This window comes from Capra hircus, chromosome 13 (assembly GCF_001704415.2).
Source record: "Capra hircus breed San Clemente chromosome 13, ASM170441v1, whole genome shotgun sequence".
Taxonomy (NCBI): Eukaryota; Metazoa; Chordata; class Mammalia; order Artiodactyla; family Bovidae; genus Capra; species Capra hircus.
This window is the reverse complement of record NC_030820.1, coordinates 64,366,164-64,391,414: the sequence shown is the minus strand read 5'-3', so window position 1 is coordinate 64,391,414 and position 25,251 is coordinate 64,366,164. Positions and strand designations below refer to the sequence as shown.

General features: G+C 48.2%; 1 protein-coding gene across 4 annotated transcripts in view; it reads left to right on the top strand.

Annotated features, from left to right (window-relative positions):
• Window positions 1–25,251, top strand: part of LOC102173760 (fer-1-like protein 4) — a 38,980-nt gene that overhangs the window by 12,714 nt on the left and 1,015 nt on the right. Inside the window, exons 20-42 of one of the 4 annotated variants that reach the window (XM_018057769.1) lie at window positions 814–901; window positions 975–1,091; window positions 2,888–3,040; window positions 4,173–4,326; window positions 4,429–4,553; window positions 4,777–4,911; window positions 5,037–5,210; window positions 5,657–5,773; window positions 5,863–6,024; window positions 8,046–8,241; window positions 8,387–8,442; window positions 8,533–8,664; window positions 9,287–9,329; window positions 9,793–9,893; window positions 9,970–10,107; window positions 10,212–10,328; window positions 19,319–19,446; window positions 19,627–19,797; window positions 20,223–20,377; window positions 20,952–21,112; window positions 21,610–21,695; window positions 24,090–24,188; window positions 24,430–24,671. In XM_018057769.1, the coding sequence (XP_017913258.1) occupies window positions 814–901; window positions 975–1,091; window positions 2,888–3,040; window positions 4,173–4,326; window positions 4,429–4,553; window positions 4,777–4,911; window positions 5,037–5,210; window positions 5,657–5,773; window positions 5,863–6,024; window positions 8,046–8,241; window positions 8,387–8,442; window positions 8,533–8,664; window positions 9,287–9,329; window positions 9,793–9,893; window positions 9,970–10,107; window positions 10,212–10,328; window positions 19,319–19,446; window positions 19,627–19,797; window positions 20,223–20,377; window positions 20,952–21,112; window positions 21,610–21,695; window positions 24,090–24,188; window positions 24,430–24,671 (3,050 nt within the window). Of the gene's footprint in view, window positions 1–813; window positions 902–974; window positions 1,092–2,887; window positions 3,041–4,172; window positions 4,327–4,428; window positions 4,554–4,776; window positions 4,912–5,036; window positions 5,211–5,656; window positions 5,774–5,862; window positions 6,025–8,045; window positions 8,242–8,386; window positions 8,443–8,532; window positions 8,665–9,286; window positions 9,330–9,792; window positions 9,894–9,969; window positions 10,108–10,211; window positions 10,329–19,318; window positions 19,447–19,626; window positions 19,798–20,222; window positions 20,378–20,695; window positions 20,841–20,951; window positions 21,113–21,609; window positions 21,696–24,089; window positions 24,189–24,429; window positions 24,672–25,251 lie in introns of those variants that run through there. The other 3 variants (XM_018057771.1, XM_018057770.1, XM_018057772.1) reach the window with 3 other exon arrangements.

The following is a 25,251-nucleotide window of genomic DNA, read 5'->3' as shown; positions in this document are numbered from 1 at the left end:
ACATGCAGATTTCTGACAGAGAAGGTCAGGGTGGGGCTGAGATTCTGTGTTTCTAACTAAGTCATACCAATCCTGTTGGGCCAGGGCTACACTGAGTAGCCAGGGCAGTAAATAGTTAATTTCTAGTATATTCTAGGTCTCCAGAGCGATGCTGGCCTTGATGAGTTGGGAAATGGTCCAAATATAGAAGCCGTCCTTAACTGAGGAAGGATGCCTGTTATTTTTTACTTTTTTAACAATTAATTTATTTTAATTGGAGGATAATTACTTTATAATATTGTGGTGGTTTTTGCCATACATCCACAGGAATCAGCCATGGGTGCACGTGTTCCCCCATCCTGAACCCCCGTCCCACCTCCCTCCCCACCCCATCCCTCTGGGTTGCCCCAGGGCTGTTATTTTTCTTTTTTAAAGATTATTTTATTTTTCGGCTGTGGTGGATCGTCATGGCTCTAGTTGTGGCGTGCAGGCTTCTTGTTGTTGTGGCTGCTCTTGCTGCGGAGCATGGCTTCTGGAGGCTTCTGTAGCTGCAGCTTGTGGGCTCTAGAGCATTGGTTCAGTAGTAGTTGTGGCCCATGGGCTTTATAGTTCCACAGCGTGTGGGATCTTCCCGGACCAGGGATGGAACCCATGTCCCTAAAATTACAAGGCGGATTCTTAACCACTGGACCACCAGGGAAGCCCCAAGGATGCCTATTTGCGAACAAGACGGAGAGGAGCTGTGAGGGAGGCTGGTGTGGGAGGCCTGCTCTGTGGAAGGTGGCCCCTAACGGACAGGGTTCCCACCTGCCACGCCTGCCCCTGCTCATGCAGACAGTTTTGCCACGGTGCTGAGTGCAGGACGATGACCCGGCCCAACGCCCTGGATCGATGCCGAGGGAAACTGCTGGTGTATAGCCTGGTACGATCTGGGGAAGGGGATCAGGGGCACCCAGCAGAGACCCACCGCTCATGTTCTCTTCCTGACTTTTCAGAACCTGTTGGCAAAGCAAGGATTGCGGCTCCTACGGGGCCTGAGGGAGAGAAATGTGCCAGAGAAAGTGGCTCTGGCCAAGAAGCTCCTGGTGAAATTGCGCTTCCTGGCCCAGGAGGTAATGCCTTACGCATCCATTTTCCCACCCTGAATACCCTTTCTCCTAAGCCGACCAGGGGCCTTTATTAGTCCTGTGGATCCATGCCCGGCCATAGGATCCGTTGCTCTGAGTAGAGAACCAAGTTCCATTTGGAGCAGCTAAGGGTGTTGTACATTCTTGGACCCAGCAGGGATGCAGGGAACAGTCAGATCTCTTCGGAAGCAGATTTGAGAGTACATTCCTTGGCATGACTTCCCTGGTCTGAAGCTCTGAACACAACACATGGGAAGGGTAAAGGAAGTTCACATTTTTAGAAAGTTTCCTTTGCTAAGTATCTGCATGTGTTACCCTGTGTAATTCAACAACCTTGGGAAGATGTACCTCATTTGACAAGTGCAGATACTAAGGCTTAGAGAAGGAAAGTGACGGATCCACCATGTCATGGCTGGTTAAGTGGCGGAGTTAGCCTTCAAAGCCATTTCTGTTCTACTCTGAAGCTCAGTCATTCCAAAGGCACAGACAGTTCTGACCACCAGAACCAAGATGTCCTTAGGGTCAAAGAGTGAGGAGCTTGATATTGGTCTCAGGTTTCTTTTCTTTTTTTTCAAAAAATCGTATTTATGCATTTATTTATGGCTGGGCTGGATCTTCGTTGCTGCATATCAGCTTTCTCTAGTTGCAGTGCATGGGTTTCTCATTGCAGTGGCTTCTCTTGTTGTGGAGCTTGGCCTCTAGAGTGTGGGCTCAGAAGTTATGGCACATGGGCTTAGTTACTCCTTGGCATGTGGGATCTTCCCAACCTAGGGATCGAACTGACATCTCCTGCATTGGCAGGCGGATGCTTAACCACTGGACCACCAGGGAAGTCTGGTCTCAGATCTTGAAGGGCATGTTGGAGTTTCGCAAGTATGAAAGGATAAAGAACATGTGCAAAGGGACAGCTGGAAAGCAGAGTAGTGGAAGGAGAGGTGGGGATCACTGCAGAGAAATCAGGTTGGGAGAAGGGAAAACGAAGGAAATCAAGCTAACACATGCTCCAACATGGTGAACCTTGAAGACTTTATGATAAATGGAAAAAGCCAATCACAAAAGGGCAAATACATATGATTCCACTGATATGAGGTACCTAGAGTAGTCCCTCATAGAGAGATAGTAGGATAGTTATTGTCAGGGCTGGGAGAGGAAAATGGGAAGTTAGTGTTCAATGGCTACAGAGTGTCAGTCCTACTGATGAAGAAAGTTGAAGAAGCTTCTGGAGGTGAGCAACAGTGATAGTTTCACGACAATGTGAATGTCCTACCTAACTGTACACTTACCAGTGGCTGAGATGGGAAATTTTACATTATGTCCGAGTGAAAGTGTGGAACTGTTAGTTGCTCAGTCACGTCTGACTCTTTGCAACCCCACGGACCGTAGCTTACCAGGCTCCTCTGTCCATGGGATTCTCCAGGCAAGAATACTGGAGTGGGTTGCCATGCCCTCCTCCAGGGGATCTTCCCAACCCAGAGATCAAACCTGGATCTCCTGCATTGCAGGAAGATTCTTTACCACCTGAGTCACCAGGGAAGCCCATGTTTTGTGTATTTTAACATAATTAAAAATAAATAAATAGAGAGACCAGGGGAAAAAAATAGTCCTGTAGGGGTAGGGCATCCAGGGGAGAGGTGTCCAGGACGTAGGTGGCCAGATGGACCTGCAGTTTGGGAAGAGGTCGGGGCTGGAGATAGACATCTGGCCCGTCCATCCAGTGGAAGCTGTGGGAGCAGGTGGTCTCAACTCCAAGTTCACCGCTGTAACCAGTTCTCTGCCTGCAGCCCCAGCCGCCCCTCCCGGATGTGCTGGTCTGGATGCTCAGTGGGCGGCGCCGTGTGGCCTGGGCCCGGATACCTGCCCAGGATGTGCTGTTCTCTGTGGTGGAGGAGGAACGGGGCCGGGACTGTGGGAAGATCCAGAGCCTGCTGCTCACAGTGAGGGGTCCTGGGGGGTGAGGGTGCTGGGGATTGGAGTGGGATGAGGCTCTTAGGGTGGCACAGGCTTTGGGGCAGAGCCACACGGTGCACAGTAGGAGTCCCAAACTCTTTATTTTTTTTATTTATAATTGTTGGCCTCACCATGTTGCCTGTGGGATCTTAGTTCCCTGACCAGGGATTGAACTTGTGTCCTTGGCAGTGAAAGTGCTGAGTCCTAACCACTGAATTGCCAGGGAATTCCCTTAAAACTCTTTATTTTATTTTTTAAACTTTTTTTAATTAAAAATTTTTAGTCAAAAATTTTAATTAAAAGTTTTGATTTTTAAACTTCTAACAAATTAAAATGTTTCAATTAGAAATTTATTATTATTTTTAAAAAATATGTCACATGTTGTGCCACGTGGCAAAAAAAATTTTAAAAAGGATACCAAACTCTTAATTATCTAAAATGCCAAAATGAAATTGTGCCTTTACCCAGGTGAGCTTTGATGTGAGATAAACAGCAGATCTTGTCATCTCTGAGCATGAATTGGCCCTTCTGCTGACTAGGCTCTGACAGATGGGCTGGGTTATGAAAATGGGACTAATTAGTTGCTGATAAGTTCAGCTGATTTGGGGGCAGAATATTTCTAAATGAAGAGTCCTTGGGATAGACACCAGCAGGGGTCCCTGGTGGTGAGTTGTGACCTCTGGGTAAGGGACAGGGAACCTCATGTGCTGGGGATGAGGGGACAGAGGGCTGAGTGTGGGGTAGCGGAGTGCAGAACTCAGAGCGTGGCTTGGGGTCTGGGGTTTGGGGCATAGGAGGTGGCAGTGTTGGGCAGAGGGGATGGGGAGTGGAAGTTAGGGATGATGGAGTCTCAGGTGGAGGGCATGAAGAGGGTCAGGTACAGGGAGTGCTCTTTGTTTTTTTGTTTGGTTTTTATTTTGGCCATGCTGCCAGGCAAGTAGGATCTTAGTTTCCTGACCAGGGATCGAACCCATGTCCCCTGCATTGGAAGTGCAGAGTCTTGGCCCTGGACCACCAGGGAGGTCCCCAGGGAGTGCTCTTTGAATTAGGGATCTGGTGATGCAGAGAGCAGCAGGGGTAGTAAGACGTGGGGCCCTAACATGGCTCCTCCCACAACAGGCACCGGGTGCAGCCCCTGGTGAAGTCTGTGCCAAGCTGGAGCTCTTCCTGTGGCTGGGGCTGGGCAAGCAAGCCAAGGCCTGCACTGAAGAGCTCCCCGTGGACCTGCTGCCTGAGCCCTCAGCTGGGCTGCCCCACAGCCTGTACCGGGATGGTGAGTGGGGCTGGATGCTCAGCTGGGGATTCGGAGGGGTCTGAGGTCAGGGACTCCAGTGGTTCCCGAGCTCACACTGCCCCTTCTTTCCCTCCACCCCAGACTTCAGCTACTTCCAGCTCCGGGCCCACTTGTACCAGGCCCGAGGGGTTCTGGCAGCAGATGACAGTGGGCTCTCAGACCCCTTTGCTCGAGTCCTCATCTCTACGCAATGCCAGACCACGCGGGTGAGGGCTGGGCTAGGAGGTGGGTGGTGGAGGGTCACTGGGAGACGAGGTGGGTGGGAACTGAATTTCTTCCAAGGCTCCCAGTCTCTCTTCTGCCCTCTATTTTGGGATGTTGGATCAGATCGCCCTGATTTAGGGGGTGATGTAGAACTAGGGGGTCTTAGGGGTGACGGGTTCTCCTGATACTACCTGCTGTTACCTCCCTTCCTGCACGGCCCTCAAGGTCCTGGAGCAGACGCTGAGCCCTCTGTGGAATGAGCTCTTGGTGTTTGATCAGCTCATCGTGGACGGGAGGAGGGAGCACCTGCAGGATGAGCCCCCACTAGTGATCATCAATGTCTTTGACCACAATAAGTTCGTGAGTGTGACCTGGGGCCCACCTCGGTTCCCGCCGCCAAGGACCCTCCTCTCCTCGTCTCGGTGTGCCCTCCCCGGGTTCCTGAGCCTCTTCTACTTTTGTTTTCACTGCTCTGCTCTCCGCAGGGCCCCGATGTGTTCCTGGGAAGGGCGCTGGCCGCCCCGAGGGTGAAGCTGATGGAGGACCCTTACCAACACCCTGAACTGCAGTTCTTCCCCCTGAGGAAGGGGCCCCGGGCAGCGGGGGAGCTCATCGCCACCTTTGAGCTCATTGAACTGGACTACAGTAGCGGGCTTGAGGTCAGAGTGCTGGGGTCTCGTTGGGACACCCTGTGGACCACTCCTGCCATTCCTCTAGGTCCTCTTGCTCCGGGAATGTGGGCACGTCCCAGGGTTACTCCTCCAACTTCCTTGCCCCCAGAGAATGCGGGCTGCAGGTCTGTCCTGGGGCCACCTCCCTGGACCTCCTGACTCCAGGGAATACTCGAAGTAGACCTTCCCTTGGTTCACCTTGCCAGGCCTCCAACCCCAGAGGACCCAGGCTATGGGTCGATTGCCTTGCCTCAGATGCCCATCCTTTCCCTGTACATGGCTGTTCCCGAGACAACCCCCTCCTGCCAATCTAGCCTTGCCAGGTTCCTCTGGATTTCTGTCTTACCAGCAGTCCTCCATGTCTTTACCCTGAGTCCAGACTTCCCCTCCTCCTGCCTGATTCCTCTCTGAGCTCTGATCTCGTCTCCCTGCAGCCCTCAGTGCCCAGCGATGTGGAGCCCCAGGACCTGACCTTCCTGGCTGAGCCCTTCTCTGGACGCCTGTCCTTGCCACCTCACGTGCACCCGGTGCTCAGGGAGTTCCGTGTTGAGGTAGTGAACTCACATCCTCCCGCCCTCCCCCCATCTGGGTGTCCTTCAGTGAGGTACAGGCCCCTGAATCTCCCACTTCCCAACTTCAGGTACTGTTCTGGGGTCTCAGGGGCCTTGGCCGCGTGCATCTGTTTGAGGTGGAGCAGCCCCAGGTTGTGCTGGAGGTGGCAGGTCGGCGAGTGGAGTCTGAGGTCCTGGCCAGTTACCGTGAGAATCCCAATTTCACCGAGCTGGTCAAGCATCTGACGGTGGTGAGGACATGGGCTGGGGCCAAAGGGCTGGGCTGAGAAATGGATGAGATGATGAATTCCTGGCTGTTATGTTAGATTAACCCAGGGGTCACCAGACTTTCTATAAAGGGTGTGTGTACTCAGTTGCTCAGTTGTGTTTGACTCTTTTGTGACCCCACGGACTGTAGTCTGCCAGGCTCCTCTGTCCATGGAATTTTTCAGGCAAGAATACTGGAGTGGTTTGCCATTTCCTCCTCCAGGGGATCTTCCCAACTCAGGGGCTGAATCTACATTTCCTGTCTCCTGCATCACTGGTGGATTTTTTACCACTGAGCCACCAGGGAAGCCCCTCTATAAAGGGCAAGCTAGTGAAGATTTTAGGCTTTGTGGGCTATACAGTCTCAGTTGCAATTACTCAACTCTGCTTTTATACACAGTCTTAAGACAACAAGGAAATGAATGAGTATGACTGTTCCAAGAAAACTTTACTTACAAAAACTGGCAACAGCCTAGACTTGGTTTACAGGCAATGATTAGCCGATCCCTGGATTAATCCATGAACTGGTGATGCTCTATTGGCTCTATTGATTGAGTGGATTAGCCAAAAGTCGTAAGTGGGAGTCTGAAGGAAACTGAGACACCAGGGGTTAGAAAGATAGATATATTCTTTGTTTACTTTGTAATTACCATACTGTAGTGTGGGCTTGGAGTCAAATTCTGGCAGTGTCACTTAAGTGCTTGTCAAATCACTTGTCTGATTTGAGCTTTACTTTGTCTACTTGTTTGAAGAAGGGACAGAAGTGTGTTAGGAGGAGCCAGTGAAATAAAGGCTCTTTAATATTTATTTATTTTTGGGTGCACTGGGTCTTGGTTGCTGTGAGCAGGCTTTTCTCTCGTTGCAGCGAGCAGTGGCTACTCTCTAGTTGTGGTGACTGGGCTTCTCATTGCAGGGACTTTTCTCATTGTAGAGCACGGGCTCTAGGGCACTTGGGCTTCAGCAGTTGCCACACACAGGCTTAGATGCCCCACAGCATGTAGAATCTTCCCGGATCAGGGATGGAACCCGTGTTGCCTGCGTTAGCAGGTGGATTCTTTACCACTGGGTCACCAGGGAAGTCCTTAATGTTATTACTGATACAGTTGGATTTACATTCGCCACTTGGCTATTTGTTTTCTATATATTTCATTTATTTTTTCTTCCTCCTTTACTGTCTTCTTTTGTATTAAATAGATATTTGTTAGTATACTACTTAAAGCGTCTGCCTCCAATGCGGGAAACCCCGGTTCGATCCCTGGGTTGGGAAGATCCCCTGGAGAAGGAAATGGCAACCCACTCCAGTATTCTTGCCTGGAGAATCCCATGGACAGAGGAGCTTGGTAGGCTACAGTCCACGGGGTCACAAAGAGTCGGACACGACTGAGTGACTTCACTTTCACTACTCTAATTCCTTAGTTGATATTTACTTAGTAGTTGCTCCAGGGATTACAGTATGCATACTGATTTTTCACCGTCTGTTTCAGATTAATACTGATTTAGTTTCAGTAAAATAGAAATACTTTGCTCTATTTTAACTCCATTTCTCCCTCTTTTGTGCTGTGATTATCACATACATGTAAAATAAAACCAACAATACAGTATTATAACTGTGTTCCCCCTCCCCACTCAGGATTCACTGATAGACACAGAATTTCTGGATTAAAGGGTATATGTAATTTTATGGTTCTAAGTCTATATTAGCAAACTGAGTATTTCTCCTTTACATAATAATAACAACAACTTCATGTTTCTGATAGCACCTTGTAGGCTCCAAATTACTTTTGTATCTGTTATGTCATGTGACACAATAGCCTTTCCAATCCAGGGCTGTGTCCCCTTTTTAGCTGGGGAGTGGGTTGGGAAGGCAGTGACTCACCAGAGACAACTCGGTGGGGCTGTGGACTTCGAATGCACATTTAGCTGCCTTGTTTCCTCACCTGTCTCCACTGCGGCCTTTTCCTCCTCCCTAAGTGTGCAGAGATCCAGGTCCTCTCTCCCCCGCCAGGACTTGCCGGAACAGCCTTACCTGCAGCCCCCTCTCAGCGTCCTGGTGATCGAGCGCCGGGCCTTTGGCCGCACAGTGCTTGTGGGATCCCACGTTGTCCCCCGTATGCTGAGATTCACTCTCCGGGGTCAAGAGGATGCCCCCGAGGAGCAAGAAGAGGAGGAGACAGGGGACCTGGTCCCCAGGGAACCTCAAGGTAAGGGGCTCTCCCCCTAGGGGCCACCAGACAGAAGTCTTCATCTAATTCCTGGCTGAGATGGCTCCTGGAGACCCTCCAGTGGGACATGGAGTCTGATTTCTACTTGCCTGTCCTTCTCCTGGTGTCGTTTGTCCCCTCTCAGGACAGAGGTCCCTGGACCCCTTCAGGGCCGACGGGACACCCGGACAGCTTCTAAAGGTGATGGAATAGGTGGGGAGTGTATGGAGAAGGGGTTGGCAGGGCTTGGGGTGGTGCTGGGCTAGGGACACTGAGTTCTTGCTCTCCCAGGCTCCTCTGAAGAAGCTGCCTCTGGGAGGCCTCCTGACTCAAGGCCCAGGGCTGGAGGAGGACATCCCAGAGCCTGAAGAGCTTGACTGGTGGTCCAAATACTATGCATCACTGCAGGAGCTCCAGGGCCAGGTGGGAGCAGGGGAACGTGCTGGCGGTGGGAGTGGTGGAGCTGGAGGCAGAGGAGGGTCAAACATGGAGCTCTACAGATTTTCAAAACTGTTACAGCCATCTTTGCTCATCTTCACCACAGTCTGAGAAGTTGGGGATTATTAGCTCCATTATCTAGAGCTGTGTTGTCCGACAGAAATATCACGTTAGCCACATATGCAATTTTAACTTTTGTAGCAGCCACATATTTTAAAAAGTGAAAGTAACCAGTTGAAGTTGATTTTTAATAATATGTTTTATTAACCTAGTATATCTACAATAGCATTTCAAGAAGTAACTATCAAAAACAATTAATAATGAATAATTTACAGTCTTAATTTATACTAGTCTTTGACATCCAGTGTGTAGTTTACACTTGGAGCACAGCTCAGTTTGGACCAGCCACGTTTCAATTGCTCAGCAGTTCCACATGTGACTGATGGTTACATAGCAGGACTACATGATAAACTAAGGCTTTGAAAACACAAGTGGGCTTACCCAGCTAGAACTTGAACTAAAGTTTCCCAGCTCCCTATCCTGGGAAAGGGGTAGATGAAGGAGGTGAAAGGAAGGGAAGGATCTCTGACCTGCCCATTGATTTCAGGCCAACTTTGATGAGGATGAAATGGATGACCCTGGGGATTCAGGTAAGAGACGGGCTTTCTTGCTTTTCTTCTTTCTGTCTCCCTCCCTTTCCCAACACCATGCTTCTTTCTTTCTCTCTTTTTAAGATTTATGTATTTATCTTTGGCTGTGCTGGGCCTCCGTTGCTGTGTGCAAGGCTTTCTCTAGTTGCAGCTAGTGGGGGCTCCTCTTTCTTGTGGTGCACGGGCTTCTCATCCTGGTGGCTTCTCTTGTTGTGGAGCACGGGCTCTAGGCACATGGACTTCAGTAGCTGCAGTGTGTGGGCTCAGCAGTTGTGACTTGCAGGCTCTAGAGCGCGCAGGCTCAGTGGTTGTGGCGCACGGGCTTAGTTGCTCCACGGCATGTGGGATCTTCCCTGACTAGGGATCAAATCTGTGTCCCCTGCATTGGGAGGTGATTTTTAACCACTAGATCACGAGTGAAGCTCCACACCAGTTTCTAATGGGGCATTTCTGCTATTCCCAGAGGGGGTTCACCCCATTTCTGTGGATGGGGAAGCCCACGACCAGAGTGAGCCTGAAGTCAAAGGCTCTGTGTCCCAGAAAAGAACACTTGCCACTCTGAAGGTAACTGGGTGTTGAGAGAGGGAATTTTGCTCGGATTCTGAGACATCAGGCTGTCACTGAGGCCCTTGCCTTTCAGATTTACAACACCTCCCTGGAGGAAGAGTTTAACCACTTTGAAGACTGGCTGAATGTGTTTCCCCTGTACCGTGGGCAGGGGAGTCAGGGTGGAGATGGAGAGGATGAAGGGTCTGGAAAGCTTGTGGGCAAGTTCAAGGTATGTTTGGGGGAGGAATGGGGGACCAGGAAGCACACATGGGGATGCAGGAGGAAGCCTCTCTTAGCAGTGTTTTTTCTGCTCCCCACTCCCATGCCACCCAGGGCTCCTTCCTCATTTACTCAGAATCAGAGGCAGTGTCCTTCTCTGAGCCCCAGATCTCCCGGGGGATCCCACAGAACCGGCCCATCAAGCTCCTGGTTAGAGTATATGTTGTAAAGGTGAGCATCCATTGACCCTGCATGCCTCTAAGTCGAACAAAGGTAATGTACACAAAACCTACAGACAGAAGGGATCGGAGTCCAGCTTTTTCATTTTTCAGGTGGGAAATCTTAGGCACAAAGTTAAGAGATTCCCCAAGGTTACACGACTTGCTCATGGCAGAACCTGAATTTACTACTTAGATCTTCTGACTCCTTATTCGTAGTTCTAGTCTCATATTAAAAGAATGGGGAGAGTAATTCCAGGAAGAGCACAATCCATAAAGCTTCGTGATGGCCTCCCACCAAAGCCTTTGTACAGGTCTCCCCATTGTTGCACAATTTTTTTTCACTTAAAAAAAAAATCAATCACTGAATGAATTAGCTATTTTTGGCTGCCCTGGGTCTTCACTGCTATGTGAGGGCTTTCTCTAGTTGGGGTGAACAGGGGCTACTCTTGGTTGCGGTGCACCGGCTTCTCACTGCGGAGGCTTTTCTTGTTGCGGAGCACAGGCTTCGGTAGTCACAGCACGTGGGCTTAGGTGCTCCGTGGCGTGTGGGATCTTCTCAGATCAGGGATTGAACGTGTGTCCCCTGCATTGGCAAGTGGATTCTTAACCACTGGACCATCAGGGTTTTCACATGGCACTCAGTAGGGCCCTGAGGTTTCCTTAAATGCATCTCAGCGAATGAAGGGAATGAGGGCTTTGCTACACATTTACTCCCAGTCCAGAGCAGATGCTGTACTTTTATCTAGTTTAAATATAGGGGTTCTAAGGCGTAATTTAAAGAAACATTCTGTGGCCCTCTTCTGCCATAATCAAGCATCCTAGTGCCTACACTAGATAATGTGAATTACTTGGCTCTTTTTCCTTTAATGTTTCATGGGCAGGGACAATACAAAATGTTCTGTATCTAATTATAACGGCTTCTTTCCTGTGAACATTTTTCTTTTTGTTTTTTGATGTCTCTAGCCGTGAATACAAGCTGTAAAGAGGAACAGCTTTGCATCACCCATGAACTGTTTAACTTTGGGCATAAAGCTTTGCTTTTTTAAAAGGCGTTTTTATTTTGTTTTTTGGGGGCTGAGCTGGGTCTTCGTTGCAGTGTGCAGGCTTCTCTAGTCACGGTGCGAGGGTGACATGTAGGATCTAGTTCCCGGACCAGGGATCAAATCTGGACCTCCTACATTGGGAGTGCAGAGTCTTAGCTACTGGACCACCAGGAAAGTCCCACTATGCTTTGTTTTGCGGCTCAGTATCCTTATCTGTCTGCAGGCAGATAAGATATGCTGTCTTCAGAGCAATCGGAAAATCAAATGAGGTGATGCATCAGTAACTTGGTCTAGTTTGTTAGACTACTAATAGACTAGACATACTAGTTTGGTAATTATCCTTATTTTATAGGTGTTTTTGCACCTGTGGAAAAGTCCAGACTCCCTTGGCCCACTCCCCTCTTCCTTCTGCTCCCGCTTCCCGTATCTCAGTCCCAACAGTACATTCATCCTAGACTAGGAAAGAAGGTCCTTTCCCTTCTATTTATTTATTGTTTATCAAATTTTGGCTGCACTGGGTATTCATTGCAGTGCTTGGGCTTAGTTGCTCCACAGCATGTGGGATCTTAGTTCCCTGACCAGGGATTGAACCCTACATTGCAAGGTAGATTGTTAACCACTGCACCCCCAGGGAAGTCCTTCCCTCCCTTCTATGTATATCGTAAAACACCTGTTTCCTGAAGTCTCTGGAGACCTTGCAGTCATCTGGACCTTCTGCTTCTAACAGCATTGCAGCATAGATGGTCTGAAATAATTTCCTGATATAATACATCTAGAAATGCTAGATAAGCAGTCTTTTATACAAATCCTAAACTCATAGGAAGGGGAATTCTCAATGGCCAAATGAAGAAACAGCAGGAATCCCTGAACAAGCCCTGAAGTCCGATTCTCTTGAGAGGATTTCTCCATATCTGGACCCCAAGCCTTAGGTTCTAATACCGAACATCCTATGCAAGGTGAGAGACACAGCTAAGAAACTTGCATAAAGCAGGACCCAGGAAGGGCTCTACTGTCAGTGAAAGGTAGTCAAGAGGAAGCCCACCCACTGGAAAAGGAGCCTGTAAGGTAAATGGTCTGTCTTAGCCTCTGTTCCAGCTGGGTGAAACAGAAAAAATACCTTTTGTGAGGATTTATTATAAGAGTTTTGCCCTCACATTGATTTAGGACTTGAATTTTTGTTTAAAAAATGTATTTCTTTGTTTGGCTGCATCAGATCTTAATTTCGGCATTCAGGAGCTATGTTGTGTCACGTGGCATCTTCATGTTGTGATACACAGACTTTAGTTGTAGTGACGGGCTCAGTAGCAGCAGCTCACCGGCTGAGCTGCTCTGCAGCGGGTGCGATCTTGGTTCCCCAATCAAGGATCCAATCCATGTCCCCTACATTGCAAGCTGAATTCTTAACCACAGGACCACCAGGGAAATACCCCAGACTTGAGATTTTATTATCTGTGTAATCCAGAAAACTCAAAGCTGAGAAATCCGCTTAAAGTGGTCCCAAATCAGGCTTCACAGACTCCAAAGATTTAGATAACCAAATTTGGGTTCACAATCCCAAATGACAATCTATATAAGAAGACAATCATCAGGAAAAATTGCTAGAAAGAAATAACACAAAGGAGAATTAGATCTCTAAAGGCTTTGGATGTTTGAGTTTTCAAATATTAAAATACAAAACAGCTGTTTAAAATTATTTCGCAGGCGGAGAACAAAAGGCTATAGAAATTGACTGAGTAGGACTTCCCTGGTGGACTAGTGGCTAAGACTCTGCCCTTCCAACCCAGAGGGCCCGGGTTTGATCTCTGATCAGGAATCTAGATCCCACAGGCTGCAATTAAGACCCAGTGCAGCCTGATGAACTATGGACAGAGGTTCATGACATTGTACAGGAGACAGGGGTCAAGACCAAAGAAATGCAAAAAAGCAAAATGGCTGTCTGAGGAGGCCTTACAAATAGCTGTGAAAAGAAGGGAAGTGAAAAGCAAGGGAGAAGAGGAAAGATATAAGCATCTGAATGCAGAGTTCCAAAGAATAGCAAGAAGAGATAAGAAAGCCTTCCTTAGCGATCAGTCCAAAGAAATAGAGGAAAACAACAGAATGGGAAAGACTAGAGATCTCTTCAAGAAAATTAGAGATACCAAGGAAACATTTCATGCAAAGATGGGCACAATAAAGGACAGAAATGGTAGGGACCTAACAGAAGCAGAAGATATTAAGAAGAGGTGGCAAGAATACACAGAAGAACTGTACAAAAAAGATCTTCATGACCAAGATAATCACGAGGGTGTGATCACTCACCTAGAGCCAGACATCCTGGAATGTGAAGTCAAATGGGCCTTAGAAAGCATCTCTACGAACACAGCTAGTGGAGGTGATGGAATTCCAGTGGAGCTATTTCAAATCTTGAAAGATTAAAACTCTGTGCTTCCAGTGCGGGGGTGGGGGGTGGGAGGTGGTGAGGGTTCGATTGATCCCACTGGCTGCACAGGAACTCAGATCCCACAGGCTGCTCAGGGCGACCAAAGAAACAAAACAAAGCAACAACAAAACCTGCACCTTAATTGTAATCTGACAGGCAAATAATTGAAACCATCAGAAATTTCCCTCCCTTTGATTGGCAAGATTAGACAGGGGCGGGGCAGCCGTGGAACTCTGCCGCAGTGCTGGTAGAAGGAGGCATTAGTTCTCTTTGCTGCTGCAACCAGTCCGCATGCTTACCGTCTGCCTGTCATCTTACTGTTCAGAAGAGCAGAAATCCAAAACAGGTTGCACTGGGTTGAAATCAAGGTGTTGGCCCAACTGCTTTCCTTCTACAGGCTCTTGCAAACAATCATTTGCTTGTCTTCTTGACCTTCTACAGGCGGCCTGTGTATCTTGGCTCATGACCTCTTCCTCCATCTTCAAAGCCAGCAGTGTAGCACCTTCAAATCTCTCTCCCTGACTCTCTCATCTCCCTCTTTCACTTATAAAAACCTCTGTGATTATATTGGACTCACCTGGACAATCTAGGCTACTTCCTTCATCTTGTGATCTTTTATCACATCTGCAAAGTCTCTTTTACTATGTAAAGTAAGATATTCATAGGTTCAGGGATACTTGGACATGTTGTGGGGTGGTTTATTCTGCCTGTCACAGAAGGTAAATTGTTATAACAACTTTGGAGAACAGTTTGTAGTAAGATGTACAATATGTTGTCAAATGGAAGATTCTCATAGCCAATACCCAGTAATTGTACTTCTAGATAAAATCTTAGAAAAATTTTCATATAATGTGTCTAAGAAAACATATATGTTCATTCTAGTAATATTTGTAATAATAAAAAATTTAGAAATAACCTAAAGTGTTCCTAAATAGGAGAGAGAGAGAGTGTGTGTATCGGTCATATAACAAATACTATAGTTAAACTGAACGAGCTACAGTAACATGTGTCAATAAGGATACATCTCCCAACAGCAATTTGGATGAAGTAAGCAAGTTTGATGATTCCCAGTTTGTGGAAGGTGGCACCAATGGGGTGTTTCCCCTTCTTTTTCCTGAAAATCACCCCCAAACAAGAACAATTAACAAAAAATCTGAGTTCCAATTATGCTGAAATCAGAGCCTTAAACCTGCAAACCACCAGGGCAGCTGAAGAGCCTCCAAGAGCTGTGCAGATAGAGTCATGTGCATGAAGGAAGGGAGAGAGGACATCACTCATCAGAGCTCAAGGTCAGCAGAGTCTGTGTCTCAAGGGGGAAGAGCACACCCTGAGAATTAAAGCTAGCATCACTCACCAAAAGCTAAAAATGCTGGATCAAATTATAGAGACATCTTAAAATTAAAAAAAAAATCATTGAATCATAGTTTATTTACAATGTTGTGTTAATTTCTGATGTAAAGCAAAGTGATTCAGTTATACATATATATATATATTCCTTTTCATGTGTCCATTATGGTTTATCACAGGATATTGGATATAGTTCCCTGTGGTGTACAGTAGGACCTTGTTGTTTATCCATCCTACATACACTAGTTTGCATCTGCTAGTCCCCAATCCATCCCTTCCCCACTTCCTCCCCCTTGGCAACCACAAGCCTGTTCTCTATGTCTGTGAGTCTGTTTCTGCTTCACAAATAAGTTCGTTCGTGCCATCTTTTAGATTCCACATATAAGTGATATCATATGGTATTTGTCTTTCTCTTTCTGACTTACTTCACTTAATATGGCAATCTCTAGCTCTATCCATGTTGCTGCAAATAGCATTATTTCATTTTTTTTATGCTGAATTGTATTCCATTGTGTGTGTATATATATGATATATATATGTATATCTTCTTTATCCATTCATCTGTCAATGGAAATTTAGGTTGTTTCCATGTCTTGATTATTGTGAATAGTGCTGCTATGAACACACAAGTGAATGTATCTTTTTTGTTGTTGTTACATTTTCTCTGTCTATTTCTTTTTGGCCATGCCAAGAGGCTTGCAGGATCTTAGTTTCTTGACCAAGGATCAAACCTATGCTCCCTGTAGTGGAAGCAAAGAGTCCTAACCCCTGGACTGCAGGGAATTCCCTGTATCTTTTTGAAGTGCAGTTTTTTTCTGGGTATATGCCCAGGAGTGGGATTGCTGGATCATATCACAATTCTATTTTCAGTTTTTTGAGAAACTTCCATACTTCAAAAACATCTTTTAAATGCAGTGCTGAGCTTCCAAGAAAGTAAGAGATTTTAGAGTAGAAAAACACCCAAAGTAAAAGCAGGAGCTGCTTTAAAATGCACCCACGGTTTTGTTATTATCCACGTTATGGGGAAGTCGACAGATCAGGTGGCTGCGATTGAAAAGATTGTCTGTTGTTTGTTTCAGTTTTCTAGAGGTGGGGCAGGCTGTGCCTTGCAGGGTTACCCTGGAAAACATGAGGGCCAGTCCAAAGGCAGAAGGAACAAGGGACGTATGACGGCCACAGCCTTTGTTGTGCGTGTTTTTTTGTTTGTTTGTTTGTTTTTGATGGAAAGGCGGGGCAAGGCAGCATAAGCAAGTTTATGACTAGCTAGTTTGAATAATTCCTACAGGCTCTAGGGTACAGGAGTTGTCTCACTGTCTCTAGCTGTCTGAACCTGGCTGTGGGGATGATAAAAGCAGAGAAATATTACTTTCTGGAGTATAAAGGCCAGATAGAGGAGGTGGTTGGATGTTGTATGGGGTCTGGATTAGTTGGTTTGTATATGAAAAGTACTCTGGCAAATATGTTGCTTGCTAACTCTGGGAATTAGTAGCCCTGGCAGGGGCAGTCTCTCCAGCGTCAGTACAGCCCCAGATACCAGATCATCAAGAATACAGAAAATCAGACTGGTGGTCCAGTGGTTAAGAATCTGTCTGTCAGTGCAGGGGACACAGGGTTTGATCCCTGATCCGGGAAGATTCCACATAACTTGGGGCAACTGAGCCCTCCACCACAACTACTGAAGCCTGAGCTCTAGAGCCGGGGAGCCACAAGAGAAGCCACCACAGTGAGAAGCCCACGCACCACAATAAAGAGCAGCCCCTGCACAGCCGGAAACAAAGAAAAGAAGAGTGCAGAGAGTATGGAAGTTTAGTTAATACAGGAGCCAAGAGAAGAGGCGTAGTAAAGCTGGTTTTCACCCCACACTCACGCTGACCAGAGAGACCTCCTCTTCCTCATGACAGGCAGTGAGGACAGGAGATGAAACCCCGGGGCCACCTGGAGCATAAGGATGAACAAAGATAGGAACTTGCACGGCAGAAGGAGACACGGAGGAAGCTTGGCTGCCTTAACCCTGGCATTGGTTAGAGGGGAAAAGTCTCCCTACGCATCCACGACCACAAGCTGCATTCTCACATCTGGTGTGATCCCCACAACCTCAGTTAGAAGATGTCACCCCTCTACTTGTTTATTGCTTTGGTTGCTAGGGGCCTTCGTTGTTGCGAGAGGTCTTTCTCTAGTTGAGGCGCACAGGCTGCTCATTGTGGTGGCTTCTCTTGCTGTGGAACGTGGGATCTAGGCGCGAGAGCTTCAGTAGCTGAAGCACTCGGGCTCAGTAGCTGTGGCATGTGGGCTCCAGGGTGAGAGGGCTTGGAGGATTTAATTTAAAGTGGCTGCAGGTTGGTAGTTTGCCTAGGGAACTGGCAGGAGTGAAAACAAACCCTCTTTGGCAGAGAACACACACAACATGATTCATACCAAATATGAGTCATGATTAAAAAGTACCAAAAGAAAAAGACCATCAGGAGTAAGGATTAGCAAAAATAACAACAGATTCAGACCCCAAGGCCGTTGATATTGGAATGACTAGATAGAGAATATGAAATGTTTAAAGAAATAGAATGAAATTAAAATGAGCAAGGATCAAGAGACCATTACAAATAAACAGCAAGTTTGAAGGACCAGTTAGAATGTTTAGAAATTAAAAATGTAATATTGAAAATTAAAAACTCAATGATGGCACAAAAGATTTGAAGTCATTTCACAAAAGCAAATATATATATATATACACACACACACACAAGGCTAATAAGCACATTCAAAAGTGAAAAAAAAAAAGCTCAACATGCTTCCTCAGCAGGGAAACACAAATTAAACCCCAATGAGCTTCAATTTTACACGCATGAGAATGATGAAAATAAAAAAGATTGATAATACCAAGTGCTAGGAAAGATGAGCAACTGGAACTCTGCTGTGTATAAGTTCTATTTCAGTAATTTATGTATAAGTTATATATTTACTAAATTACATAGTTTTCAAAAATAGAAAAAGTAAGTTTACTACATACAGTTTAAACCATGAAAGATCATGCTATATATTGCTTAGGGATGCATGGATATGTAACAGAAGTGTGTCCAGAAGTTGTATTATTTATGAAGCTGGGCACACACATGCTCATTGTATTATTTTTTTATTTAGCTAAAATATTCTTAATTTAACAAAAAAGGACTTCCCTGGTGGTCCAGTGGTTAAGAACCCACCTTGCAATGCAGGGGACACGAGTTGATCCCTGGCCCTGGAAGGGCCCACATGCCGTGGAGCAGCTAAGCCCGGGGCTACAGCTCCTGAGCCTATGTGCTGCAGCCCCTGAAGCCTGCACGCCCTAGAGCCCGTGCTCCACAACAAGAGGAGCTGCTGCAGCGAGAAGCCCAGCCCCACATGAAGAGTGTCACCCCCTCACAGTGCAGAGAAATCGGTGAGCCCAGCAACCCAGACTCAGCGCAGCCAAAAATAAAAAAATCAAATAAAAACAAAAAAAGGGATAAAAAGTAAAATGAAAGTAACATATGCTCATTGTGAAAGAGTGAAACTCAAATGATTTGGAAAGTTATGAACTGAATAGTAAGTCCCTTATACAATGCAAACAGTGAGAGACTTTATTTTGGGGCTCCAAAATCACTGCAGATGGTGACTGCAGCCATGAAATTAAAAGACGCTTACTCCTTGGAAGAAAAGCTGTGATCATCCTAGACAGCATATTAAAAAACAGAGACAAGCATTTGCCAACAAAAGTCCGTCGAGTCAAAGCTACTATGGTTTTTCCAGTGGTCATGTATGAATGTGAGAGTTGGACTATAAAGAAAGCTGAGCACCGAAGAATTGATGCTTGTGGGCTCCAGAGTGCAAGCTCAGCTGTGGTGCACAGGCTTAGTTGCCCCTCGACACATGGAGTCTTCATGGACCAGGGATTGAATCCATGTCCCCTGCATTGTCAGGTGGATTCTTAACCCCTGGACCACCAGGGAAGCCTTCGTTATATTCCTGTTATACCTATTTGTATGACAATAATTACTGTATTTCAATAATTAAGTTAAAAGAAAGTAAGTCACCTCATCCAACCTCTCAGCTAACATCTTGCAGTAGAAGAATTTTCCTTGGTAACTTCCTGTTTTTACTAAATCGGAGAGTAGGCCCAACAAGGGCAACCTTGGGTTTTGACGTTTCTTTCATTTCCACCCCGTACTGTCTCCCTAGGCTACCAACCTGGCTCCTGCAGACCCCAATGGCAAGGCAGACCCCTACTTGGTGGTGAGCGCTGGCCGGGAGCGGCTGGACACCAAGGAACGATACATCCCCAAGCAGCTAAATCCCATCTTTGGAGAGTGAGGCTGGGCCCTGGGCTTGGGGATGGGGAGTGACTTTGCCACCTGGTCCTGTGACTCTCACTCAGGCAGCTAGTGGTGATGGTGGGGGAATGGACAGGGGTGCTGAGTCCACCCCTTCCCCCGCAGGACCACCTCCAGGGTGTGGGGGTGTTCTCAGCTGTGCTCTCTCCTTGCTAGGGTCCTGGAACTCAGCATTTCTCTCCCTGCTGAGCCTGAGCTGACCGTAGCTGTGTTTGATCATGACCTCGTGGGTTCTGATGACCTCATTGGGGAGACCCACATTGATCTGGAAAACCGATTCTATAGCCACCACAGGGCGAACTGTGGGCTGGCATCCCAGTATGACGTGTGAGTCCCACAGGGCCCTCGGGAGTCATTCTAAGTCTGATCAAAGGCTTTCAAGTTCACATCCCACCTGAAGGACCAGATCCTTTAATTTCACAGCAGCGGACTCCCCTGCAACCAAAACATTATAGCTTATTGGTCAAGAAATGGGCTTGGGAGTTGGGATCTATAACTAACAAGTCACTTGACTTCCTTGAGCTTCAGTTTCCTCATCTGCAAAATGGGGGCAATAATATCAGTATCTCTTTCATAGGAGCATCTGGCATGCATACTTGATTTTCGCCATTACTGTAAGCGAGGACTAACCTGTTCTCCAGTAGAGTTATGAACCTGGATCCTAAGTCCTCAAGGGCCCCCATCCCTGCCCCTGTGCCCAACTATGTTTATCTGCTGGATCCAACTGCGGCACCTTCCATTTCCGCCCGCAGGGACGGGTACAATGCCTGGCGTGATGCATTCCGGCCTTCACAGATCCTGGCTGGGCTATGCCAACGCTGTGGCCTCCCCCAACCTGAATATCGAGTTGAGGCTGTCAAGGTGGGCAGCAAACTCTTTCGGACATCACCAGAGACCCTGCCCCCAGGTACCAGTCTCTCTCTGTTGGACAATCCAGAGGGGGCAAGATGGTAGAGCAAGGTATGGGGGAGGCCGCTGATGATCAGCCTAATGTGTCCCCAAAGATCCCGCCTCCCTCTGCAAACAGAGGGGGGAGTTTGGCTGAGTAAGGACAATAGTGGAGAGAAAATGGTCTTTGTTGGTGAGTGTGAGATCTCCGGGGAGCCTTAGTGAACCCCTCAGAGCCATAGCTAATTGAGGACACAGGGCTACCATGCAATATACAATATGGTGAAGGATTTAGCTTGTGCTTCATACATGACCAGTGGTCTGTTTTCTAAACAAGGTTTGCCCAAAGGCCACAGCCCCTCCAATCCCACTGTCCCCCTACTGCTGGCTTTTCACTGGCAAAAGTTGTTACAGCAGCATCTGCCACTTTCTATGCATTGTGGACATGCCCTCCCAGGAAATGTGTTTGTCCAGTACAGCAGGTGCCTCAGCCCAGAGCGTCTATTGAGGGCCGGGGAGGGGGGGGGGGTTGGGAGGGAGGGAGCAGAGTTGGGAACTGTGTGGAACCCAAACTCACGAACCTCTTGTTGTAGGTATCAGGGGCTCCAAGGCGGCAAGGGATGTCTCTGAGGAAGCCCAGGCATTGCTAGTGCTGCGGCGCTGGCAGGAGATGCCAGGGCTTGGGATCCAGCTGGTACCTGAGCATGTAGAAACACGGCCCCTCTACCATCCCCGTAGCCCAGGGCTGCTGCAGGTGAAGGAGGGCTCAGGGCACATCCCCAGAGCCCCAGGACTCCCACCTGGTCCTGAACCTGGGCACGGCCACTTCTGACTCTGGCTCTTGATCTTGGTCCCCACCCTCCCCATTCAAGTCTTGGACTTCCATCCTGGACTCCCTCCCCTCACCCCAGACTCTGGTTCTGAAGGAGTCCCAGCCCTGGCCTACCAAGGCTCAGATGTGGCACTCCCAACCTGACCTCCACCCCAGATTTCTAGGATCTGGACCTGGGAACACTGGATCTCACTTTTGATCTCAGCCTTCCACTTCCAGGGCCTCATCTCTGAACCCCCAGTCTAACCTCAACCCTGGAATCCCCAGTTCAGACCCTGCCTTCATCCTCATCCCCCAGGATCTACCCTCCTGACCCCAGCTCTCCTTTCCACCTGGGGCAAGGCACAACCTCTGGCCCCAGGGCTGTTAGGGGTGGTGGGACCCCGGGAAGACCCTTCAGCCCAGTCCTGTGCCCCCAGGGGTCTCTTCACATGTGGATTGACATCTTCCCCAGAGATGTGCCTGCCCCACCCCCGGTTGACATCAAGCCTCGACAGCCAATCAGGTAAGAGGAATCCTGGCCCCTCCTCCCATGGGGCGGTCACATCTTGGGCAGCCTGGACAAGGGCCCCTCGTGAAGCAGGCAGAGCTGACCCAGGCTTCAGGTAGGTGAACCATTATTCTTTTTTTTTTTCATAAGCCACTGTGAGTTGGGTGACACTTGCAACTGAAAAGAGTCCAAGTACCAGTTAACTACCTTCTGACCTAAGCTGGTCTGAGTGGGGAGTATGCGCACTTCAGATTTCGTCAGCAGTCTGTCACTTCCTACCTCTGGGCTCTGCTTTCCTTGGTGTCAGTCTCATGGAAGCTTTCGCAGTCTGGGGTCAAAATGACTTTTAACAGCGCAAGCTTCAGTTCAGTTCAGTCGCTCAGTCGTGTCCGACTCTTTGCGACCCCATGAATCGCAGCACGCCAGGCCTCCCTGTCCATCACCAACTCCCGGAGTTCACTCAGACTCATGTCCATCGAGTCAGTGATGCCATCCAGCCATCTCATCCTCTGTTGTCCCCTTCTCCTGCCCCCAATCCCTCCCAGCATCAGAGTCTTCCAATGAGTCAACTCTTCGCATGAGGTGGCCAAGGTACTGGAGTTTCAGCTGTAGCATCATTCCTTCCAAAGAAATCCCAGGGTTGATCTCCTTCAGAATGGACTGATTGGATCTCCTTGCAGTCCAAGGGAGTCTCAAGAGTCTTCTCCAACACCACAGTTCAAAAGCATCAATTCTTCGGCGCTCAGCCTTCTTCATAGTCCAACTCTCACATCCATACATGACCACAGGAAAAACCATAGACTTGACCAAATGGACCTTTGTTGGCAAAGTAATGTCTCTCCTTTTGAATATACTGTCTAGGTTGGTCAAAACGTTTCTTCCAAGGAGTAAGCGTCTTTTAATTTCATGGCTGTAATCACCATCTGCAGTGATTTTGGAGCCCCCCAAAATAAAGTCTGACACTGTTTCCACTGTTTCCCCATCTATTTCCCATGAAGTGATGGGACCAGATGCCATGATCTTCATTTTCTGAATGTTGAGCTTTAAGCCAACTTTTTCACTCTCCTCTTTCACTTTCATCAAGAGGCTTTTTAGTTCCTCTTCACTTTCTGCCATAAGGGTGGTGTCATCTGCATATCTGAGGTTATTGATATTTCTCCTGGCAATCTTGATTCCAGCTTGTGTTTCTTCCAGCCCAGCATTTCTCATGATGTACTCTGCATATAAGTTAAATAAGCAGGGTGACAATATACAGCCTTGACATACTCCTTTTCCTATTTGGAACCAGTCTGTTGTTCCATGTCCAGTTATAACTGTTGCTTCCTGACCTGCATACAGATTTCTCAAGAGGCAGGTCAGGTGGTCTGTTATTCCCATCTCTTTCAGAATTTTCCACAGTTTCTTGTGATCCACACAGTTAAAGGCTTTGGCATAGTCGATAAAGCAGAAATAGATGTTTTTCTGGAACTCTCTTGCTTTTTCCGTGATCCAGTGGATGTTGGCAATTTGATCTCTGGTTCCTCTGCCTTTTCTAAAACCAGCTTGAACATCAGGAAGTTCACGGTTCACATATTGCTGAAGTCTGGCTTAGAGAATTTTGAGCATTACTTTACTAGCATGTGAGATGAGTGCAATTGTGTGGTAGTTCAGCACAAGCTTACATCTTACCAACCAGACTACTTGAGCAGAAAAATAAACACCCCTTTTCCAGTTAGAGCAAAAGTCTTGGGCTAACTATCATTGGACCAGCTTGGGTCAAATGCTGATTCCTGAACCAATCACTGTGATCAGGGGGCTATAATACATTGACTGGTCAGTCCTGGGTGATGTCTCCTAGGTGACAGACCCACCAGTATGACTCAGTTGACAGTAGTGGGGGTAGGGTCACCAACAGAAAATCAAGGTGGTCAACAAATGAGGGGAAATTAACACTGGGCAAAACAACAGATATCTGGAAACCATTTGACAGCCCAGGACAGGGCCACCTGGGGTAGGATCAAGAATGTCACAGCCCCTCCTTTTGTCCCTTAGGGGCTTCATGCTCTCATCCTCACTTAGTGTTTCTCTGCAGACTGGCTCTCTCCGCTTGCACAGCGCTTTAGCTTGTGGTGGCTCCAGATCTACGTCTGATGCTTTGGGACTCACGTTTTCAGGGTCTTGAGTCCAAATTTATGGGAGGGAAAATCTCATTGAACCAGCGTGGGTCAGCAGACCATTCCTGGTGCCAACTGCAGTGGCTGGGGTGGGCAGTGATACCTGGGGATGCCCCTTCAAGGTAGCAGACATCTGATCACCTGGCTAGGCGCACTCCAGTTGCTGAGTGTCAGTGGCCCTGGCCCCGGTCCTCCCTGTAGCTCCTCCCAAGACCCCTCTCAAGAGTGAAAACCCTCCCCCCAATACTTCCCTCAGCTATGAGCTCCGAGTCATCATCTGGAACACGGAGGATGTGGTTCTGGATGACGTGAACCCGCTCACTGGAGAGATGTCAAGTGACATCTACGTGAAAAGGTAGGCCCGCAGGCGGAGCTGGGCGCATGGCTGTGTACCGAGGTGAGACTGCAAACAGGGGCTTGGGTCCTGGGCTGAGCCAGAGCCCTGCCTGTCCTCTGGGGCCTTGATGGCGCCCGGAGCTGGGTGGAGGGACCGACGTGAGGGTGAGCAGAGGGGCATACTGGGTGAGGAGCCGATTCCGGACTCGGCCGCGCGCAGATGCCCACCCTCTTGGCCTGCACCTTTCCCCTGGTCCCAGTTGGGTGAAGGGGCTGGAGCACGACAAGCAGGAGACAGACGTCCACTTCAACTCTCTGACCGGGGAGGGCAACTTCAACTGGCGCTTCGTGTTCCGCTTTGATTACCTGCCCACGGAGCGCGAGGTGAGCGTCCGGCGCCGCCCTGGACCCTTCGCCCTGGAAGAAGCTGAATTCCGGCAGCCGGCTGTGCTGGTCCTGCAGGTCTGGGACTATGACCGCATCTCTGCCAACGACTTCCTCGGTACTACTGAGCTCTCCTCCCACCTCCACCCTAGCTCCCATTTCTGCCCTCATTGCCCTGCCCTTGGCCTCTGGTTTCCCTACTCTAACCAACCCTGAATCCTGGATTTCAGATCCAAGTCACTAACTTTTGCCTTCTGGCCTAATAATTTATTTTTATTCAGCTCTGAGCAGCCTAACCTCCATTCCCACCCAGTCTCCAGTTCAATCCTCTAATTTGACCTGAGCTCAGGTTACTCTGGCCCCACAGCTGTTAGTCCCTGCTGTGCCTGGTCCCATAGGACAACCTGCTGACATTTGGGCTGTGGTGTGTGGTCCATAGCTGTGGCCTGACCACCACATCCTAGCTTCTTAAAAAAAATTTGTCTTCAGGAGGTGTCATAGTTGCTGCACCTGGGACTTTTGTTGCAGTATGCGGGATCTAGTTCCTTGACCAGGGATCGGACCTGGGGCCCCTGCATTGGGAGTGCAGAGTCTTAACCACTGGACTGCCATTCTAACTCTAGATGCCTTGAGTTCCATCTCCCAGGATTCAATCAGCCATCAGTCACTTTCTAGCTCTGGGCTCTGCTTTCGTTGGA